At 45.5% G+C, this 17,742-nt stretch overlaps 1 protein-coding gene across 1 annotated transcript in view; it reads right to left on the bottom strand.

Annotated features, from left to right (window-relative positions):
• Positions 1-1,028: 1,028 nt before the first annotated feature.
• LRP4 (LDL receptor related protein 4) overlaps positions 1,029-17,742 on the bottom strand; it is a 49,991-nt gene continuing 33,277 nt past the window's right edge. The window contains exons 29-38 of the mRNA XM_086677530.1: positions 16,521-16,739; positions 16,222-16,356; positions 15,284-15,392; positions 13,275-13,419; positions 12,868-12,981; positions 12,273-12,408; positions 8,323-8,390; positions 7,670-7,757; positions 5,975-6,116; positions 1,029-3,536 (exon numbers count right to left, since the gene is read on the bottom strand). Of these exons, the coding sequence (XP_086533656.1) occupies positions 3,204-3,536; positions 5,975-6,116; positions 7,670-7,757; positions 8,323-8,390; positions 12,273-12,408; positions 12,868-12,981; positions 13,275-13,419; positions 15,284-15,392; positions 16,222-16,356; positions 16,521-16,739 (1,489 nt within the window). The 3' untranslated portion in view covers positions 1,029-3,203. The remainder of the gene's footprint in view (positions 3,537-5,974; positions 6,117-7,669; positions 7,758-8,322; positions 8,391-12,272; positions 12,409-12,867; positions 12,982-13,274; positions 13,420-15,283; positions 15,393-16,221; positions 16,357-16,520; positions 16,740-17,742) is intronic.

Below are 17,742 nucleotides of genomic sequence, written 5' to 3'. Positions count from 1 at the left end.
AAGAGTTACACACTGTAAATTAGTGTCAGATCTAAAAAAAAAAAAAAAAAAAAAAAAAATTAGTGTCAGATCTCTTGTCATTTAAATACAAGAGGCTCAGTCTTTCTTGCTTTCTCTTTCTTTTTTTTGGGGGGGGGTATGTAGGGTGGGGGTGGAGGCTCTTGCTAGATTCTAAGCTCTGTGGTCAGGCTTGGCCCACAGTAAGTGATAAACGAATTAACGGAAGCATTATTCTATAAAAGTTCTGTGGTTTAGAAAATCAACTACTGGGCTCTGACATAAAATTCTACATCTCGCACGGGACTTCCATGATTCCTAATCATCATTAGGAACCTGAGAAGGGAGCCCAACCCCATGTCCTAGCCTTGAGATGTAGTGGATAAATTATAACAAGGAAGCTTTTTTAAAATAAAAGGAAGAAAATAAAAATAAATAAAAGGAATCTTAGTGTTGATTTGATCCATTCTTCAAAACTACGAAACTTTACTAAGATCAAAAAGAGCTAGTAGCATATCTGGGCCTTAATGAACCTTCCTTGTCCCCAGTACTTTTCTTACTATATCTGACAGTCTTGCCAGGGACTATCATCACAAGGCAAAGTCAAGTTCTGTGACAATGAAGTCCTCATAGACCTAGAACAGAAATAGAAGATATATAGTATATATGTCATATACTTCCTTCCAGCGCCTGGAGAGGTCACTAATAATCATGACACTTTCCCCTTGGAGTCTCCCCAGGACCTCAGGCAGCCACTGCCAACCAATCAGAGTCGACACTCGAGATTAAAACCTGCCATCCCTGTTCTAGAGGAAGTGAGGATTTCAAAAGCCAATGAATTCTGGTCTTGACCTGTCTTCTCAAGATGAGTTGACCCTTCAACCAGGAACCTCACACCTTTTATTGTTCTTCACCATCCTCACGTCCCCCAAGGACTTAAAGGTGATGTTGCAAGAAGGTTTTTGAAAGCATGGGTCTGCCAGACAGAGCGGGTGCAATGATTAGTCATGACTCCAAGCCAGGCACAGTGATTAAGAAAAGCTAAATTTATATTAAATTATCATAAAGTCCTAAAATACTGAACATAGTGGTTAAATAACTCCAGAAAGTCCAATCTCTCCAGTGAGTAACGTTAAAACCATTACACATGAGCGCGGGAGAATCACTTCCATTAGTTTAGGACAAGAGAGGTTTTGCTTTTTACATAGTGAATCAGTGCTCAAATAGAGATTTCTTCAAATATGTCTTTTCTACATTCTGAACAGCCCAAGTGCAATAAGATCCTTCCCCCTTCCCAATCAAGAAAATGCCACTTTTCTACTTTCTCCTCGTCCTCAACCAAGAGTCTGAGGACCCAAAGTGCTCTTTTCCTGCCCTGTCAAATGTGAAATGTCTCCCTTTCATCCCATAAGTGGCACCTCGCCTTTCCCACTTTGTGTACTGGAAAAGACTTGCTGGCCTGGCCAGGCTGTCCTGTCTGGGCCCAGACCTGGCTTGGTTACTAACAACAGGGCTAAGGGCTTGGCACCTGTCTCTAGCAGCCTTAGAAGTGACCAGAAAAGCTTTGCTCTTATCTTTTTTTTTTTTTTTTTTTTTTACTCACATGTTTGGCAGCTGATTTCTCAATACCAAGAACCACAGGAGAGGTTTCAAATCAGGAAACTTCCCCTACAAGCCCTCGCCTCTCTTCTCAGCCCATTGTCCTCTCCTATTGCTTCTTGTTCCTGGGTGGAGGAGGTCTGGATCTGCTCCAGGCTGAGAGCGCTTCATCAGTGGTTCTACCTTTCTACATCCTGCCCCCTACGTTTGTGTCTTGATTTAGCCCTCCTCACCACCACAAGGCTAAGTCAGAAAAAGCAACTTGGGGCGGGGGGGTGGGGGGAAGGAGGGGGCTATGTAGAAGGTTTAGGGCTGAGAAAAAGGTCTCAACTCCCCTGATACTAGCACGAGACACACGCTCTTTGTGTGAATGGGCACGAACCAAGTGATGGCATGACAGCATGGAAAGTCAGTCACTTAGCCGGGAAAAGAGTTGGAATGGGAACTTCCCCACCCCACAGCCACAGGTTCTCTGTCCACTAACTTTGATCCCTGAGCACTTGAGAGACAACACAGGAGGTTCAACCTCATGGATACTTCCTGTTAGGCCCTGGGTGCCCCAAGTCTATAACCCAATCTCTCTTCCTGACCATTTATGAAGACTTTTGGCCATTTCTTTGAAAAGTTGTTTCACGGTCTCTATGCTCAGAATCCCAGAGAATGAGCGGGGAGAGGGTGGCGGAACATGAAGGTCCAGGTGATATGCGGCTTTGGGTCTAGACAGCGCTGGTAAGATGTTGCAAAGACTTAGCCCTCGGGGCCCCACATTCCTCAAGCCCCTGCTCACAACCTGGTGACTTAGAGTCAAAGACATAGGAAGGGTACTGGCCAGCAGTGGCACCAGCGGCGGAATTCATATTAGCTGCTGCCATGCGGTAAAGGCCTGTCATCCAAAGGTAGAAAAGCTTCCAGACAAACTAGCAGGAGGAAGAACAGATTGAGCCACACCCAGATCTCACCAATATCGGCAGCTGAAAAAAAAAAAAAAAAAAAAAACAACAGCAGCTCTTAGGGCAAGAATAATATCCATTGCCAGCAATGGACAGGACACGTGGCCCAACCACCCTAAAAGCTTTCTCATGTTACCAATGCACTTGAGGCTGGAGGCTTCCCAGATGCCCATACCAGCTGGGCTCACTCCTCCTTCCTCTCTCAGCCTCTATCCTTCATCTCTCTCTTTACCCTTGACCCCTGCCCCAGCCCCTGATGGGCAAGTTCTCTTAGAGAAGCGGCCAGGCTGGCTCTGACGGGAGAGAGGGAAGTCTTGGATCATCAGTTCTTGTGAGGCAGGGTACCAGGGAAAAGCTCTGTGCTGAGGAGGAATCATCACTGAGCCTAGTTTTGGGGGCTCAGGATGGGGTGCAAGAGGTGAAATTGGCGGTAAAATCCAGGTCTAAATTTTTGGGATGCACCATCATTTCTTGTGCACAGGTAGTTATGGACTCAGGTGGAAACAGCTCCCGCGGAGGACCCGGGAGCGGTTACGGGGTGGGAGGTGGAGGAGAAGGACGAGCACATAGGAAGGGGGCCTGTTGTATAAGTGAGCACAAGGACCGGAAGTCCATGAAGGAGAGGGAACAGGCAGGGAGGGAAGGGAACGACGGTGTTTAGACCTGGCTCTCTGAGGAGAGCTTGCGTTCATGTTTCCAGCCCGTGTCTGGCAGAGAGCCCCGTCTTTCAGGAGTGGCTGCGGTATGGACACTGCTGCACTCAGACTGCTCTTCCTGCAGCAGCTGCTCTGTCTCCGTGTCATCCAGGGAGCCAGAGCTGGCCTGGATGGACACTGTGTCTGTCTTCATGCACACATGATCCCGCAGAAGGCCCCCCCGTGAGCTGCGGAGTTGCTTGAGGTCGTCCCACTCAGCATCGTCCCCAGACAGAAGGCAGATTCCCTCTACAATCTTGATCTTCTCCTTGGTGTAGTTATGGTCAGGCCCGCCCTAGGGTGGAGGGTGGGGAGACATGGTCAGTCGGCTGGCTCTCTAAAAGGATCTCACGGTGAACTGGAAAAGGAAGTAGATGGGGTGAGAGGAGGTGTGAGGAGAGGAGGTGAGGTCCCACAAACAAATGGGGAGACTTGGTCAGAGAGCAAACAGATGAGTTGGCCTAAAAGGAGAGTAGCAGCTAGGATGATTATTACCCTTCTCAAGACAGGGAGGAGGGAGAACCATGGCTTCCAGTCCTGCATCATCCACTCACTGGCTATGTCACCTTGGGCAAATTACTCAGCATCTCTAAACTCAGTCTCCACATCTGCAGTGTGGGGAGAATAACAGTATCCATACCTCATAACCAGTTGCGGTGAAGGTTCAATGAGGTGATACACATAATGCAGTTAGTAGGTGCTTGACACATAAGATACGTTAAATCATGTTAGGTATTGTTACATTGTTATTGTGATTTATTAATGGGACACCATGCTGATATGCATGGCCAAAAGTAATTGACAAAGGCAATTCAATGTGCATTTATTTGGGATTTTAAACTCCTCCTGTGCTCTTTTGTTCTTAATTCTCTTCTTCCTAATTTTGTTAAGGAGAAAACTTTTGGGAGGTAAGACAGGAGGAATCTAGAAAATCTCCTTATTTAGATTTTGAGTGCCAATCCTTTGGGACCCCATAACCTTTTCTGGGAGGTTACTCTGGCTCTGCTCCCACAAGCCTTGGGGCCATTCTCAAGCAACCTGGGATTGTTCCAAGGACAGCCTTAAGTTCTACTCAGGCTTCTCCCTTTGTGGATTTCTCAAAGAGGAGTCTTACTCCTGGTTTCCGGGGGATACCAACCAAAATGCCACCTCTACCAGGACACAATGAACCATGGCTGAGATTCTGTCCTGGGACAGTATTCCCACCGAGAGCTCTGCAAATGTTCCTCTATTTTAGTAGCAATTCAACTCCACAGATATTTACTGAGCCCCTGCATTAAAGAGGATACTTTGCTGATTGCCCTCTGGGAGTGACAGCTCCCTCAATAGAGCAGAGACAGACACAGATAGCACACAAGCACACATGTGCACGTGCGTATACACACACTCATTCCCCCAGCACACCCTCCAAGCTGAAATTAGCATAAGATTAGAGAGAGCCGTGCAGTGTCTTCACCTCAGAGACACGCTGGGTAAGCTAGGGAGAGGTGGGGGACACGGCACTGGCAGTTTGGGGGGGGGGGGGGGGAGGAGAACACCACGCCCTCTACAAACACACTGCAACAGGTACCTGAAATCAAGAGGAAATCAGAAGAGAAAGGGTGAAAGACTGTCAGAGGGGTGAAAGAGCTGCTGAGGAAAAGCACACAACAGAAGAAAAGAGGTCACACACTTGTAAGTTCTAACCTGTGAACCTTATTATGGTTCTTTTCTGGGGCATCAGACACTCTAGGAACCCAAGACTCAAGAGTCTCTCAAAGATACTAATTGAGAATGGGATCTACCATCCCTAAAACTGAAAACTTTCTGCAGGTTCTGTTTTGGCTTACAGTGGAAGCTCTTTTAATATGGAAACTCATGGAGCCAGAAAGCATGGGATTATTATGTAAAGTGCACTCATTATGCATGGTGGCCCTGTAGAGATGAGGGCAAGTTTTGACTGTGCTAGACAGGCCAAGAGAGTAGAACGATTAGGGTTTCATAAAGGATATAACTTCTGATGAAGGGTTACAGGATTTTAGAAAAAGCAGCGGTTGTATTAGACTAGGAAAATCTGAAATCCCAGGCTACTGATTCCTTGTGGAAATGGGACTATTTTTCAAGCCTAAACACTCAGCAAATAATTTTTCACTGAAGCAACAAAGGAGTTAAGAGAGCAAAAGCATGTAAACCTTCAAAATTCTAGAGAAATCTCTTAAGATTCTGTGGTAAGAGGAAGAACAGCAAAAACATAAACAAAAACAAACAACAACAACAAAAAAAACCCAGCCATTGCCAGCCATAGGTGCCAACAACTTGGATCAGAGGTTAGAAAAGGGAGAGTCCAGGAGCTGTTGGGTTTTGAGGGGTATTGTCTAGGCGTCTGGGGTGCTTCACAGGGGCCTCACTGCAGGGGGATGATGACTAAATGAGGAAACACCCATGAGTCTAGTAAAATATCTCCTGGCAGGGAGGCGCACACTCCCATGCTTTCAGACTCAGACCTTCTGGAATCTGCTTTCTAACCTTGCTCTCACTGAGGTCCCTCAAGCCAGTCCCTCAGAGAGTCTACATCTGTCCAGAAACCCAAATCACATTCATTTCTTCTGTTCACTATGACTTCCAAAATGGTAGATGGGACTACCCGGCATCCCTCACTGATCCATTCAGGCAACTGGAGCGTATCCTTCCCCCCCTCCAGAAACCAACACAAACAAACAAACAACCACCTTGAATATAAACTTTAATTTTTACCTCTTTCTTATAGCACAGTTGATTGTACATGGCTGGTTTCGGGATTGCTTCAATTTTCACTTCTTGAGTGGAAGTTCGGTAGGAAGGGTTGCTGTAGGTCAGGTTTCCCATTCCCGGGTCAGTTAACTTGGATTTTTTGTGTCTTTAGGAGGAAAGGTGATGAGAAATTAGTTCAGATCTTTATCGGGGTGATATCTGGGGAAGTTGTAACCTGAATGTGATAGGCAGCTACTAAGACAGCTCTAGAGATCCTCGCCTCCTGCTTCTCCCACCTTCTGAATCCCTGCTCCTTGAGTGTGGGCCGCACCTGATGATTCACTCACTTCTTTTTATTTATTTTTTTATTTTTTAAGTAATCTCTACACCCAAGGTGGGGATCGAACCCACAATCTCAAGGTCAAGACTTGCACCCTCCACCGACTAGGCCAGCCAGGCGCCCCTGGTGATGCACTTCTGAAGAACAGAAAATACAAAAGTGATGGATGCTAGATTAGGTTCCAGAGAAACATGTGGCTTCTGTCTTAGGTTGCCCATACTCTCTCTTATGCTAGCTCTGGGGAAGCAAGCTGCCAAGTGGCCAGTTGTCCTTTGGAAAGGCCCCACAAGGCAGGGAACGGATGAGAGTGACCTACAGTCAACAGCTGGCAAGGAGCTGAGACCCTCGGTCCAACAGCCTGTGAGGAACTAAATCCTGCCAACAGCTACACGCATGTGCTTGGCAGGGAATCCCTCCCCGGGCAAGCCCTGAGATAAGACCACAACCCTGGCTGATACCTGGACTGTAGCCTGGGAGAGGCCCTGAGGCAGAGGCATGCAAGTAAGCTGCACCCAGATTTCTAACCCACAAAAGCTGTGAGATAATAAATGGTTGTCATTTTAAGTTGCTAAATTTGGGAATAATCTGCAATAGATAGCTAATCCACTGTGTCAAGACAGATCTGTGTTTCAATCCCACATCTGTTACTTACTAGCTGGGATCTTGGTAGACATAATCTAAGCTTTGTGAGCCTCAGATCCTTATCTGTAAAGTGAGGAGTAATAATACCTGTATTATGTAGCATTGATACATATTCACTAAATAGTAACGGTTACTATTATTATTAGTGTTGTTGTTATTGTTGCTGTTATTGTTGTTGTTGTTGTTGTTGGAAGCTGGAGCCACAGCAGCATAGCAAAATCCTGGTATTTTTGCTGCAAGCTGTGTTTAAAGCATTTGGAGAAAATATACAGAGGGTCAGAAAAAGGATTCTAAACTGAAAATGACACACTCCACCTTCCCAGGATGATCCCTACTGAGCAATGACATATCAAACAATATTGGGGTAAAGGCCGTGGTTATGTGAAGAGAAGATCATTTCCACCTTCGGTGGTTTGAGGTGAGGCAGAGTAGAGGAAAAGCAAAGATGGCAGCATCAGTCCCAGCTCTGTCTCTTCCCGTGTGACCTTGGGTAAAGCCCTCTGTATCCTCGTCTATAAAGAGAATCCCGAGGGCTGCTGTGGTTCTAATATCAGAAACCTGCTTGGGCTGTGAATGGTGAAGAAGAATCAGAGTTCAGGTTCTACCTCGCTCTGACCAGGGACCTTTCTTTGACATGAGGCTGGTCAGAAGTTAGATCAGCAAGATGTGGAGCTTCAGGAGAGCACAGATAATGAGGACCAGTGACCATGTGTCCCCTGCAGCGAGGCTGAGGTTACCTGTACAGCATCAAAGCTGCAATTGCCACCAAAATCAGCAGAATGCTGAGGAGTCCACCGATGACGTAGCTGACATGAAGTCCTTCCCCTAGAAGAACAGAGAGACACTAGGTGGGGGCCACTGACAATCTTCCAGCTGGCGTGAGGGGTGGGAAGACGAGGGTTCCTTTGGTAGGGGTTGGATCCCACACCACCTGAGGATAGCCAGGGAAGAGGCCGCAGGGGTAAGGGCAGGGGGCTGAGAAGAGATCTATGGTCCTATCTCTAATCCCAATTCCAATATTTACTACCCATGTGACTTAAGGCGAGATGCTTAACTTGAAGCCTATGTTTTCTCATCAGTTAGATGAGATAGTTAGATGAGCGATAATAAACCGCTCCTAGCCTGCTGGCAATGACACGTGACTGTGTATATACATATACACACATGCACACGTGTGCACGGGCACACATATATACAGCTTAACAAATGGGTGGCATATGGAAAGTACTCTGTAAGTGGTGGCTAACTAATGATTGTTTTTTCTATGGATTCAGTCTGAGAAATGGGTTTGACAACCCCAAAGAGTCCCTATGAAGGTTTTGGAAGGTATCAGTGGAAATTCGGATTCCTTATACCTTATTTCTAAAACAGTAGGGCACTCAGGGCTCACCTGGAGCAGCAGGTATGGCCTCATTGGAATGTGCACAGAGGCCCAGCCGAGCATCCTTTTCAGAGCATCTGTGGGGCAGAGAAAACTGAATGTGAAGGTTACTTGTATTTGATAAAGACCTTGCCTTCCTCTAGGAAAGAGGGAAAGTCCTGGGAAGGACAGGGGGAAAGACTTTTGAGTGGGGCTTACTGATATTTGATTGTACTTGATGGGAGACATCAGAAGCACAGACCAGGAAATACAGAGAAATCAGTGTGAGTCACTGTCTTCGGGATGCGATATCATGTTTAAATGAGTTTTAAAATATGTACGCTTATTATTTTTATTTTAATTTAAAAACAATTTTTAAAAATGTTTATTTATTCCTGAGTTAAAGAGAGACAGAGTGTGAGTGGGGGAGGGAGAGGGAGAGAGAGAGAGAGAGAGGGAGACACAGAATCTGAAGCAGGCCCCAGGCTCTGAGCTGTCAGCACAGAGCCCGACGTGGGTCTTGAACTCACAAACTGTGAGATCATGACCTGAGCCGAAGCTGGACACTTAACTGACTGAGCCACCCAGGCACCCCAAAATATGTACTCTGTAAAGAAGATTCCTCTAAAAAAGGAGAAGCAGGTCTGGAAGTAAGCTAGAAGTCTGCTGAAACAACACTAAGGATATCAATAGTAGGGTTCGTTAAGCTACCAGGATGAGCTGGAAGAAACTACCAGCCAAGCAAACTTCTGACTGGATACAGATTATCACAAGGTCTAAATAGACCTTGAAAAAAACCCTGTTTTTCTTCTCTTCATTCTTTCAAAAGAGAATATGCAAGACATCCAGAGGGAGGGATCAGGGAACCAACTTGAAATGCTAAGGAGGTAATTTCTTTGTGGCACATTATGAACAATCAATTAAAGGCATCTCCTGGGGTGCCTGGGTGACTCAGTTGGTTAAGTATCTGACTTTTTTTTTTTAATGTTTATTTATTTTTGAGAGCACAAGCAGGGGAGGGGCAGAAAGAGACAGACAGAGGCTCTGAAGCAGGCTCTGTGCTGACAGCAGTGAACCTGATGTGGGGCTCGAACCCACAAACAGCAGGATCATGACATGAGCCAGAGTTGGACGCTCAACCAACTGAGCCACTCAGGTGCCCCTGTCTGACTCTTGATTTTGGCTCAGGTCAAGATCTCATGGTTGTCAGATACAGCCCTGTAACGGGCTCTGCACTGGGCCTAGGCATGGAGCTTGGTTAAGATTCCCTTTGTCCCTCTTCTTCTGCCCCTCCCCCTGTGTGTGCACGTGCTCTCTCTCTCAGAAAATAAATAAGTAAATAAATAAGGCATCTCCTAAAAGGCTAGAGAAAAGCAACTTGCAAGAACATTTGAAACCAAGATGCATGGAGTCTTCAAATAGACTGTGACCCTAAGAAAGTATCTGAGTAGGGTTCGAAAGTTTTCTAAACTATCCTAAAGAAAATCAGATTAATCATGATTGATAGTACTTAAAAGTTAATGAGAAAAATACATGTTTATGTCTGGGTATTTGCTTTTCTATACAAACTTCTAAAAAGAGAATATGGGGCAAATAGGACAGATTTGCTCATGTGCAAATGTTATAATTTTATTTTATTTACTTTTATACCCCCAATTCCAGTTCTAAGACTTTATTTACTTTTTTGTAAATGTTTATTTGAGAGAGAGAGAGACAGACAGAGAGACAGAGTGTGAGCGGGGGAGGGGCAGACAGGGAGACACAGAATCTGAAGCAGGCTCCAGGCTCTGAGCTGTCAGCACAGAACCTGACACGGGGCTCAAACTCACGGACTGTGCAAAATCATGACCTGAGCTGAAGTTGGCCGCTTAATCCATTGAGCCACCCACATGCCCTTATTTAGCTTATTTTTTAAGTAGACTCTACGCCCAACATGGGGCTCAAACTCATGACCCTGAGCTCAAGAGTCACATACTCTACCACCTGAGCTAGCCAGGCACTGCACAAATTTTATTATTTTATTTTATTATTTTATTTGTTATTTAACTTTCTTTTTTCTTTTTTTAAGTTTATTCATTCACTTTGAGAGAGAGCATACACGCGTATGCGCACATGCTCCAGCAGGGAAGGGGTGGAGGGAGAGGGAAGGAGAGAGAGAATCCCAAGCTGACTCTGCATTGTCAGCGCTGAGCCTGATGTGGGGCTCAGACTCAACCGTGAGATCATGACCTGAGCCGAAATCAAGAGTTGGATGCCTAACCAACTGAGCCACCCAGAAGCCCCAAATTTTATAATTTTAAAGACATGAATCTAGAGTTCTCCTCTGGGATTATTATTATGTTTCTGCTTTCAGAATTGTCATCAAGTGTTAATTATCTTTTAAGCTAAAGTTGATAATAAAAATAAAGAGACTGGTATATTACAATGGAAAAAAAATGTTGTAAATAGAAAAATGTCTGGAAAGATAGACACCATTAATCAGCCATAAAAAGGAAATTCTGCCATTTGTGACTACATGCATGGACCTTGAGGACATTATGCTAAGTGAAATAAATCAGAGAGAAAAAGACAAATATTGTGCAATTATCACTTATATATGGAATCTAAAAACAACAACAACAACAACATCAATCCCAAACTCATAGGTTGCTGCTTGCCAGAGGTGGAAGGTAGGAGGAGTGGATAAAATCAGTAAGAGTGGTCAAAATGTACAAACTTCTAGTTATAAGTCCTGGGGAAGTAATATACAGTATCGTGACTATAGTCAATAATACTGTATTATACACTCGAAAATTGCTAAGAGAGTAAATCTTCAAAAGTTCTCATCACAAGAAAAAGACTTTGCAGCTATGTGTGGTGATGGATATTAACTAAACTTACTGTGGTAATCATTTTGAAATGTAAACATATATAAAATAGAAAATATTAAGAGTAACTATACATGGGTACTTATTTCTTCTTTATTCCTGGCTGCATTTTCAGATTATTTTTTTGCAAGGCATAAATAAAAAACATAAGAATTTTTCTAAATTGAATCTAATATCATATTTAATCAATTTTAAGATCTGTATTGTTCTCTATTCCAACATCTCTGGAACAGGAATGTGTCTTACAATCAGTGGCATCTCATAGTTGAGGTTGGTCATTTTTTCAGTTGAAACTCTCAAATCAGGATGCATCTTTTTTTTTTTTTAAGGTTTTATTTATTTTTGAGAGAGAGAGAAGAGTATAAGTTGGGGAGGGGCAGAGAGAGAGGGAGACACAGAATCTGAAGCAGGCTCCAGGCTCTGAGCTGTCAGCACAGAGCCCGAAGCAGGGCTCAAACTCAAGAACCACGAGATCATGACCTGAGCCAAGGTTGGAAGCTTAACTGACTGAGCCACCCAGGCGCCTCAAATCAGGATGCATCTTAAATGGATAGCACCATCAATTTAATTAAATGAAACATTTTATACTTGATTTGAGAACTGTTCATGTTTATGCTTGCTTATTTAATAATAAGGTGTGTGTATACATGTGTGTGTGTGTACACGTGCATGTACGTGCATGTGTGTTTGAGGTCATTATAAGCTAAGGTCATTACATCCCTGGGGATGTTCCAAGTCATAAAGCCACAGCCCAGAGACCACTATGACTTGGCAGCTTCTAAGCAAACTGTAGGACAAGACCATATACTAAATGTGTTATGAGAACAAATGTCACCGAAAGGAAAGATGAATGCCATGTAGGAACTCCTCTGAGTGATTTCTCTCTCTAAAGCTGCTCTTAAAACTTCTCGCCCTCAGAGCTAAAAAGAGATCCACTTGCAACAATCTACAAGTCTATATATCATCTCCAGTTCCAAAGAGCAGGGACGGGTGGCTCATGATGTGACCTACTCCCCATGCGCCAGAATTATCGAGCTAAGACTGTGGTCTTCTGCCGGTGGAAGATGGTGATTTGGAGAAAAGAGCCCTCAATCCCATATTGAATTCACTTACCTTCCTTCCACCTCCTCCAGAGATGTGTGGGTCCGGGTGGTTGAGGAACGCAAGGTGGTAGGAAGTGTGTTGGGTAGCACAGGGCTCCTTTCACTTATGCTGGTAGCCCTGGGAGCTGGGGGCACTAGACCAGGTACTGAAGAGAATAGGAGGATTGAAGTGAGCCACTAGAGCCCCAAATCTCTACATATGATCCAAGAGTCGCATCCTGGGTTACCTGACAGAGCCATCTTATAGCTGCCTTAATCCTATGCATCCTCATTAGAGGCTCTTCATACTGTAAATAAAAAGGATTTGGACTCCAATATTCAATAGCTCTGGATGGGCTAGCTGGTGCACAAAGGTCAGGAAAAGACAGCAATTCACAGGCCACCGCAGGGATCAGAGATTCAGGAGACCTGAATTCCATTCTTGTAAATGCCAGAAGCTGGACAAACTCAGGTCTGTGCTATTCCAAAGCTCAAACTCATTGTTCTCTCACTCAGCTGTAAGACTCCCCGAGGGGGATCCCACCCAGAAGGACAAAACCGAGGCTAATGATCCTCTGCCACTCCAAGGACCCTGCTGTTCCAGGGCGTCATTCAGTCCAACTCACCAAGGGAGCAGGGCCGGCCATCGGGCTCGTCAGGACAGGCACACACGAAGTCAGAGGCTCTGGCAAAGCAGAGGTGGGTGCAGCCTCCATTATTCACACCACAGGCATTGGTCCCTGGAGGCAAAGCAGGTACGTGTCTGGTCTGGGCTAGAATCGGGTCTCCCAATTTGACACCTCTCTTTAAGGAGGAGCTCCACGGCTACCTCACTCCAAGGGACAGTAAGGCAGAAGGGGCATAACCACATGGGGCTGAAAAGGTCTAAGAGCTTAAAATGGGAACCAAAAGGCTCTCCTGTGGCTCTAATGTCTCAGTCTGTTAACTCAGGGACTATTAATACAGTCGCTGGGATGATCAACCACCCCACTGATGGTAAGGAAGCAAGCAGGCTCAGGACCCAGGGGCCCACCTGTCTGCCGCTGAGGAGAAACCACAATGATATCCATGAGCCCTTCCACATTTGCCAACACCGTCTCCTTGCTCCGGCCTGAGTACTTGTCGACACGCTGGATTGACTTGGTCTGCCAGTCTGTCCAGTAGATCCACCTGTCCTGCTACTCAACAGGGAAACCCCATAAAGAGTAAATATTATTCAACAGTCTGACCTCAGGTACAGCTTCTGTGCTTTAGTATGTGTACGCCCTCTGCTGAAATGCCCTGTGTCTCTTATCCAGCATGCCAACTTCCGTGTGTCCCCCATATCGCACTGTCCAGGAAATCTCCCCCAGTCCGTATGGGATTCATTCCTCCATGCTTTTCTGTGCCTTCTACAAGTGAGTTTTGGCACTCCACGGTCATTTGTTTACATGTCTGACATGTAAGATTAAGTTCTTCAAGGACAGAAATGTCTTTCATTTCTTTCTCAATTTCCAGTACTAACACTTCATCCCCAGTCAGTTAACTGAGTGGCTCAATGAATAAATGAGTTCTTGTACCTGGCAAATAGGAGTAACTTAGGGCCAGGGGGTCCTTCTAAGGTCGCTGCTCTTCTGGGCCCTTCACAAAGAGCCCTGGCCCAAATCCTCTGGTTACTTCTAGGGGAAGCTACCTTCTGAAAATGTTTATTTATTTAGGGGCCCCTGGGTGGCTCAGTTGGTTAAGTGTCTGACGTCAGCTCAGGTCATGATCTCACAGTTGGTGAGTTCGAACCCCACGTCGAGCTCTGTGCTGACAGCTCAGAGCCTGGAGTCTGCTTCGGATTCTGTGTCTCCCTCTTTCTCTCTCAAGAATAAATAAACATTAAAAAAAATTTATTATTTTTTTTTGAGAGAGAGAGCGTGAGCAGGGGAGGGGCAGAGAGAGGGAATCCCAAGCAGGCTCTGAGCTAACAGTGATGCAGAGCTCGAACCCACAAACCATGAGATCATGACCTGAGCCGATACCAAGAGTCGGTCGCTTAACCAACTGAGCCGCCCAGGTGTCCCTAGGGGAAGCTGCCTTCTAATCTAGTGATCCTGAGATTCTCAACCAGGGGTGGGGACGGCAATGAAGGTGGTTCCCCTCCTGCTTCCAGGTATACATCAGAAACCCCAGGGGAAACTTACAGATTGAAAAACCACATTCATTATCATCCTATAGTTTTACATTTGGAGTACGGGGGTGGGGAACTTATTGTTAAGTAGAGCCAAACTTTTATTGGCTGGTAGGATATAATATACAAGACAGATAAGTGGAAGTTTGTCAAAAAAGAACAAGGATTTTTAAATAATTGAGAATCCCTGTTGTGGCTCCAGGCTTGATAGATCTCCTCTTTCCCTTCCCTGAATTATTTTACAAGATAAGAACTCAAAAATGATAGCCAGTGATAATTAAAAAGATTAAAAATAACACACACTGAGTGCCAGATACTGTGCTGATGCTTTGTGTATATTTCAGGAGGACACTATTATTAAACTCACTTATTTTACAGGTATTAGAGAGGTTCAGTATCTTATCCAAAGTCGCAGTCATTCAATGATGCAGGCAGAGCTTGAACCCATGGAGCTGGCAGATTAGAGGTACTCAGTAAGCATGTACCAACTGGCTGGCTGCCTCAAAACTCTGGCTCTTAGCCACTGCAACCTACTGCCACGAAGCCAGCTGCCTGGACTCAGATATTGGGAACACAGCACTAGGATCAACTACGGACCCTGTTAAAATGCACATTCCTGGGCCCAACCCTCATGAAGTAGATTCTTTTTATGCCAAGACCCAGGAACCTACATTTGAGAGCCACTCCTTCAAATGCTAGAACATGGAGTGGTGTTGCAGGAGTAGCAGGCACATGGTGGCAAGGCTTCAGTGTACAGGAAATACCCCTAAAATGAGCTTCCGTAGCAGGATCGTTAAGTAGCAACTAGGGTTGAGGCTCCCAACTTGGAACCCCAAGGAAACACCCCCCGTCAAGGAGGTTTAGTTACCTCTCTCCTGAGCCAGTACCTGAGTGAGAGCAAAGGGGTGGGACACGTGGCTGACTAACACCTGCCGTAGCTTCCCATTGAGGTCAGAGCTCTCAATCCGGTCCAGATGGGCGTCCACCCAATAGATCCTGAGAAGGAAAAGTGAGAAGAGGGCTGCTCAAAATGCTTGCCAAGAAACCCAGTCCTTCCCCGCAAGGAGCTATCTGTTCCCTCCTGAGCTAACTAGTAGGTGCTGTGAGCGGTCATAAAGCACCCTTGATGAGAGGTCATTGCGAGTCCCAATGCTGAAGAGGGGAAGCTGGGGACTCAAATGCGGGGCCAGAGCTGTGGGGGGTGGGGTAGAGAGCCTAGTGACCTCTGAAGAGCCACCCTGCAGGCTCATCTTCAGCAACCTGATCACCCTTTGACTCCTTCCCAAGAACTAAGCCGAAATTCTTATGAACACTCTTTAAGGAAGAGATCTTGGTCTATAAGGAGCTCATTGAGGTTATCCCAACTCTCCAGGTGACTTAGATTCCTTTCCCTTCTTCTGGGGGCAGAAAGAGAAACTGCCTCAAATCCCCTTTCACCCTCTTTTCTTGCCCTTTAGCATTTTTTATCTAGGCAAGGAGTTGCAAATTCCAATGAGCAAAGGGATCAGAAAAGCAACAAGCGCAAAAAATCAGCCTCCGACAAATAAGGGGTCATGGGACGTGTGGTCCAGCCAGAGGACGTGCTCTGCTAAAGACACTCAAATCAAAAACATATAAACCACACAAACAAAATCCATCTGGGGATTGAGGGCTGTATTCAGCAACCTTTGCTCTAAAAATATGTTCCCTCATCCTTCTCACTGCTTTTTCCCTCCTCACCTACCAAGGAGCTTTCTATTTTTCTTTTGTTTTCACTATCTGAATCTCAACCATCTTCTCCTGTGCCCACCCAATTTCCAGAAAGCAATTGGGACAAGATTCCCACCTGCGGGTATCATAGTCCAGGGTAAGGCCATTGGGCCAACCCAGGTCTGTGTTGATGAGGACCTTCCGCTCAGAGCCGTCCAAGTTTGCCCGCTCAATCTTGGCAATGTGGCCCCAGTCTGTCCAGAAGAGGTACCTAAGGTACAACACTGCCATCATCACCAAGGCATGGGAAGATGGTACCAGAGGTTGACAGAATACAGGGGACACGCTGATACCATGAATACAGAGGCATCTTCCAAGGGACCCTTCATCAGGCCCTTCTTCCCTGGGTCTCTTTTCTGCTGGCCATAAACTTACCCCTTCCTGGGGAAAACGGCGATGGCCCGAGGCTCATCCAGGCTATTGTTGATCAGCACTTTGCGGCAGGAACCATCTAGCCTTGATGCCTCAATGGTATTTCGGCCCGTATCTGTCCAGTACAGATTCCTGGCCACCCAGTCTACTGCCAGCCCGTCAGTGGTCTTCAGGCCACGCCCGATCACTGTCTCCATGTTGCTGCCATTCAGATCTGCTCGCCTGAGGGAACAGCTCAGGGTTGGGTGGCTGACCGGACTGACCAGAAATAGACTGAAGTCCCTTTAATCCATGTTCCCATAATTGGATCCCTACTAGAGGCTCCAGAAGGGCAGAGACCACATCTCTGTAAGTACATTCCTCAGCATCTAGAACAGTAGGTACTCAAAATATTAGCAGAATTAATGAATAAAAAATTCTTGGGAGGACAGAGTATTTCCTGGTATTAACAGTGGATGTTTGGGCCCATGTCTTACAGAAGATGGGTTAGTAATTCCCTATATACCTTAGGGATAAAGATTGCTAGGTGGTAATTGTAAGAACGGCAAATTTGTCAAAACCTACCTGTACATTTTTCCATTAGCCCTACACCAGGGTGGGGGTATGTCACAAACATTTAGGGGACTTCTCTAAACTATGTATTCCCACCTGTCCCCAGCATGAGACCCTAATACACCCCTCAGAGATAACTGCAGGGAATGCCCCTATTCTTTCACGTGAGAATCTCTGTCATGGTAAACCCCTCACACTAGTGGGAGGAATCACATTCCTCAGCTATGGTGGGGTAAAAAAAAAAATGGAAGGAATAATAAAAAGTAAAATAAAACAAAAAATATTTTTAAAACCACAAAAACACAACCTTGGAAACCATCACAAGCCTTGGCATTTGGCCAGGGCTCCTGTATTATAATATAGATACATGGTTTAGTTACATGGCCTACTCATCAATGAGTTTTAGGGGATCCTTGGAGCCCCCACAGGGCCCAATGGTGAGGTAAACGCTCCAGGTCCCCAGCCCGACATGTCCATTTTACATACTGGGCTTCTCTGCTAATCTGGAAACAAATAAGCAAACAAACAAAAACATCAAATTTAAACTCTGTTATGAGTGATAAGCAAACAAGTCAGGATCAGAACTCACTATCCAAGCTGCCAAATCACTCAGTCTATTTAGAGGTCAACAGAGATCATAACCTCACCCCGTCAGGGATCAAACACAGATCTG

This window comes from Puma concolor, chromosome D1, assembly GCF_028749965.1.
Source record: "Puma concolor isolate L17-30 chromosome D1, mPumCon1.1.hap2, whole genome shotgun sequence".
NCBI lineage: Eukaryota > Metazoa > Chordata > Mammalia > Carnivora > Felidae > Puma > Puma concolor.
The sequence above is the reverse complement of the archived record's forward strand: the minus strand, read 5'-3'. Positions and strand labels throughout refer to the sequence as shown.